Here is a 5472-nt window from a genome sequence, read left to right as displayed (position 1 = left end):
AAGTTTTGTAAAGGACTTTACTGATGTTACCTCATTTGATGTTCACAACAACCATAGGAAGTACATGAGATTATTCCCACTTTACAGTTGAGGAAGCTGAGGCAAAGAGAGGTTAAGTGACTTTTTTTAGGATCACATAACTAGTAACTGCTTTAGGTAGTGTATGAACTCAGATCTTCCTGTCTTGTATCTACTACATCACCTAGTACCTGGATTGATGGGGGGGGGGGAAGAGTGAGAGAAAGAGAGAGAGGAAGGGAGGGAAATTGAGAGAGAGAGATAACCATATTAATAGATAGATACATAGATAGATATAACCAGATAGATAGACAGACAGATAGATATATATAACCAGAGAGATAGGTGAATAGATAGATATAACCACATAGATAGATGATAGATAAAGAAAGACAGACAGAAAGATGGACAAAGCATTTTTAAGAATAAGTTCTTAACTTCTATGTGCCAAGTAGTCCATTAAGTTCTGGGGATACAAATACAGGCAAGCAAGATAGACCCAGCCCTCAAAGACCTTACATTTTTTTTATTTTGTTGTTTTGTTTTGTTTTGTTTTGCTTTTTAGAGAGGGGAAAGCTGGGCAATTGGGGTTAAGTGACTTGCCCAAGGTCACATGGCCAGTAAGTGTTAAGTGTCTGAGGCTGAAATTGAACTCAGGTCCTCTGACTCCAGGGCCAGTGCTCTACTCACTGTGCCACCTAACCACCCCTAGGACTTACATTCTAATGAGGAAAGACAACACCTCAATGATCCCAGGACTAGAGAATGCTTAGAGATCCTCATTTAACCTATGAAGACACTAAAGTCAAGAAAAGTGATGTGATTTACCCAACGTTGCATAGGTAGGGAATGGTGGGACAAGAATTCAAACCCAAGTCTCTATTTCATGATCTTTACACTACAAGATTTCCTTTTCACCTTTATAAGTGCTAGCTGACTTCAGTCAGACCTCTGCTAGGAGGAATCAGGGTTCCAAAGACGGCAAACAATTATATTTGCCTTGGCTAACCAGCTGTGTGTGTCCATTCTGGTTAACTGGGGTGTGGAACTCCCACACCCTCAATCCCAACATATGGCATGGTCAACTGCAGCACAATGCCCTCTCCAAAATGAAGTATTTGAGTATACACAAAGTTATTATTTCTATGTTATTCCCTGGAATAAGGGCAAGAATAATGGTAGAATATTTAACTGGAAAAAGGTTCAAAGGGCAATAATAAACCAACACTTATAACTTGGAAGATGATGTTTATATATATATATATAAAGACAGAGTGAGGGAAGACACAGAAAGAGAAGGACCCTCTGGACCAACACTCTCTGGTATGCAATGATGGGGTCCTTTAAGAATTTGATCTTCACCCTGTCTTTGTACCTGCTGCAGGGGGCAACTGCTTCCCTCATTCAGTTAAATAACAATGGCTATGAAAACATTGTCATTGCCATTGACCCAACTCTGCCAGAGGATGATAAACTCATTCAAGATATAAAGGTAAGAGAGCTGCAATAATACAGGTCCTCACAGTGGGAGCTAAAGGATAGTTTGGGGGGATGTAGTTGGGCATAAAAGAAAGAGACAGAAGACCTGGGTTTGCACTCTACTGTTTACTAACCTATCAGGGCATCATCAGCCGCCTCATCTATAAATTGAGGATAATAATGTATGGTGTGCCTTCAGACAGAGATACAACTTCCTTGGTTAAAAATGACAAAGCAGCAGGGTCTCTGTGGAGAGATTTTTGTCTGCTAGAAGCTCCATAGTTATCAAAACATATTTTTTTTAAATTCACAGAACCTAAGAGAAGAAACCTAATACAATACAAATTGGCAAGTGCTCTCTAATGGTCTTGGAAAGTTGCTGGGGACATTGAGAGGTTAAATGAGTTGATGAGGGTCATACACTCAAGTATCATCTCCTCCATGAAACCGCAGCAGGAAGGGGACAGGGCTCACGTTTCTCAAAGTACATTGGGTATCTTCTTGGATTTATCACATTTCCCCTTGCATTATAACTCTTTGCGTATATGGCTCCCCCCCTCCACATCCCATTAGACTGCAGACTCCTAAGTAGCAGAGTCTATGTGTAACCACCTTTCTGTCCCCAATGGTGTTTTGCAAATATTAGGTACTTAAAAGCTATTTGACAAATGGAGTTTAATTAAATCGTGCCCTGTTGACACCAAAGTCAACTCAGTGTATCTAAGGATGAGTAGGAAAAATAACAAGACAGCACTGGGACATGTATCAAACCTTGGATGGATTTAAACTGCTTAGTAGTGATAAAGGCTGGAGGAGCTTTAGCAAAGACTCTTAAAGTATCCCAATAAGTATGTCCTCACTGAAAAGTTATTTAATTTAAGGAAAGTAAGACAAACTACCCTTATTTCACAGATGAAGGAAATGAGAGTCTGTTTAAATATCTTGTTCTAAATTACAGTTTTTATGGGGCTTTAGGGATGGCAGGCCTGACCCTTGAACCCAGAACACCAAATTCCAACTCCAATATAAGTCTATCCACGTCTCCATTTTCACTTGATTAAAATACTGTAATCTTTTTATACTAACAATCTTCATTGTGAATTTAAATGATTGGTTATTTATCCCTCTGTGAGCTGTAAGGATTCTTGATAGATTTCTTCTTTTCACATAGGACATGGTGTCAGATGCTTCAACTTACCTGTATAAAGCCACAGAAAGAAGATTTTACTTCAAAGAAATTTCCATCTTGATTCCTACAACATGGCAGCCAAAACCAGACTATGAGAAACCAAAACTTGAGACCTATAAAAATGTAAGATCATCAAACTCTCATTTTTATTAAACAATAGGTTATGTGTGACTTAAATTTTTTAAAAATATAATTCAATAATAATTATTTTTCTAGAATCTTTCAGTCCAAATATTGCAAGTTTTGTTTATGATGTTCTATATAACAAAAAGTTTTTTTAAAAAAACATTTCTAGGCAGATATCATCATTGAAGTCCCTAATCCCCCAGGCAATGATGTTCCACGAACTGACCAGTTTGGACAGTGTGGAGATGTGGGAGAGAGAATTCATTTAACTCCTGACATCATATCGGGGAAAATGTTGAATGAGTATGGACCACCAGGTACAGTTACCAATGAAAGTCTAGCATTGCATCATATCTGCAGCATACTTAGGTTTTACAATATACATAGAATATGGTTCTTTTGGTTTGAAAATGCAGATTAGCCAAAAAGATTGCAAGGGCATTCCTTTTTTTAATTTAGGAAGGGGTAGCAGTATTTCACTTTAGCTTTGGAAATGTAACTGTTTTAGACTGGTAGTCTCTAATTTTTTTACTGCCTTCTTTATCAGAGAAAAAGGAAAATCACTTTAGTGACCGAATGGAGATTGAATTGGGCTGGGGAGAGATCTGAGGTAGGCAGACCGAGCAGCAGGCTACTGCAATAGTCCAGGTGTGAGGTGATGAGAGCCACAGTGCTGGCAGCATCAGATGGGAGAAGGGGCCAAATTCAAGAGATGCTTCAAAGGTGAAATCAACAGGTCTTGGCAACAGATGGAATGTTGGGAGTAAGACAGAGTGAGGAATCCTGGATGACACCTCGGTTGTGAGCTTGATGGACTGGGAGAATTGTATAGCTCCTATTACTGTATTAGGAAAAAGAGGGGAAGGTTTAAGGGGGAAGATAATGAATTCAGTTTTGGATACATTGAGTCAAAGATGTCTACTGCATATCAGTTCAAGATGTTTGAAAGGCAGGTAGAGATGTGAGACTGGAGGTCAGCAGAGACATTAGGGCAGAATAGGTTCATTTTAGAATCATCAGCAAAAAGATGGTAATTAAATTGAGGGGTTTGATGTATCACCAAGTGAATCAGTATAGAGGGAGAAGAAGGCCCACCTTAGAACCCTGAAGGTCCCCTCTTGGGTTAAAGCCTTGGTTCTCCAGGGGTCTGGGCTAGTCTACCCTAGAGACCACTCCTCTAGAGAACATATCCAATTAAAAGTATTTCTCACATCAAAACTTTAAGAATCAGTGTAACATCAGATATGAACATAAGAATCTAAGTTTTCTCCATGAGGATTCAGGCATCTAAGCATAACTTGTTATTAAAATGATAGAAGTCAAATGGATTTTTAATTTTAAATAAAGTTTTAGTTTTTAATAAATTAAATTTCTAATAAATTCAACAAATTTGATTTTTAATAAATTCAACAAATATTACTAAGCACCTATCATGTGTGAGGTATTGAATAAGATTTAGAAGACACAGAGATAAAAATAAAAGATTCTCTACTTTCAGGTAGTCCACAGCCTACTGAAAAGATGGGAAATGAACGCAGAGAATTAAAAAACAAAGCAAGGAATAAAGAGGGAACAAGAAAGATCAGTTAATTGGAAAAGAGACTAAGAGTGGACTAACAGGTGGTGGGATCAAGGATGACTTTCCAGAAAAGGTGGTACTAAAATTTAATTTTGAGCGAAAATAAGGATTCTGAAAGGCACATAAGAAGAGAGTTCATACTGGAAATGAGGCAGGGCTTGGACAAAAATCTAAAGACAGGACATTGCATGTTGAACTCTGGGAACAGCAAATTATTCAGTTTGACTGGAATATAGAGGGCACAAAGGGAAGTAATAGGAAAGCGTAAGTTGGAGTCAGAATCTGGAAGGCCATAAAGATCACATTCAGTGGCCTACATTTCATCCTAGTGTACTAGGGAGCCAAGGAAGTTTTTTTAAGCAGGTGAGTTACATGGTCAGATTTAGGATCACAGGATCATAGATTTAGAGCTGGAAGGAGCCTTAGAGGTAATCCAATCATTTCATTTGGCACATAAGGAAACTGAGGCCCAGGGACATTAAGTGATATGTCCAAGGATACATAAGTAGCTGGGTTTGAGCCAATATTCATTCCACTACAACACATTGCTAGCCAACATGCACAACCAACAAAATATAATACATAGTGATGTGAGGAGGGGGGTATGATTAACAACCAAGGAGAGAGATTAGAGAAGGCTTCATGGTAGAGAGAGTGCTTGAACTACAACTTAAAGGAAGATAAAGATTTTGAAAAGCATGAAAGACTACTAGTATGAAATGTAATAAATATACTACAACATGGCAAACACAGGACACAAAATATGCAAGGGATAGAAAACACAGACACATGCAGAATGTTCTGAGTGTAGAAAAAAGAGGGATAGGCCATTGGTATCTATACAATGTCAAGAAATTTATTCAAAGATACAATCCTCCTCCAGAGTGTTGGTTATGCTCCCTCTGATTGATTCTTGTTAGGGGATGGGGTGGGAAGAGACATAAAATGGGGAGACATGGATAATCTGTACCACTGATGATTATAGCTGAATTAAGGAGATCACAGATTCATCCAATTATTTAATTTAGAGTAGGATAACAGGGAAGGAAGGAAGGAAGGAAGGAAGGAAGGAAGGAAGGAA

General features: G+C 38.4%; 1 protein-coding gene across 1 annotated transcript in view; it reads left to right on the top strand.

The window, feature by feature from the left end:
* The first annotated feature begins 1348 nt into the window (after positions 1–1348).
* The window catches only part of CLCA1 (chloride channel accessory 1), a 46015-nt gene continuing 41891 nt past the window's right edge, over positions 1349–5472 (top strand). Inside the window, exons 1-3 of the mRNA XM_069094520.1 lie at positions 1349–1510; positions 2669–2809; positions 2982–3129. Coding sequence (XP_068950621.1) covers positions 1349–1510; positions 2669–2809; positions 2982–3129 — 451 coding nt within the window. The remainder of the gene's footprint in view (positions 1511–2668; positions 2810–2981; positions 3130–5472) is intronic.

The sequence above is a fragment of the Petaurus breviceps genome, unplaced genomic scaffold, assembly GCF_028583685.1.
Source record: "Petaurus breviceps papuanus isolate PSGF00001 unplaced genomic scaffold, PetGlider_PUasm1.0 220, whole genome shotgun sequence".
NCBI classification, from domain to species: domain Eukaryota; kingdom Metazoa; phylum Chordata; class Mammalia; order Diprotodontia; family Petauridae; genus Petaurus; species Petaurus breviceps.
The sequence above is the reverse complement of the archived record's forward strand: the minus strand, read 5'-3'. Positions and strand labels throughout refer to the sequence as shown.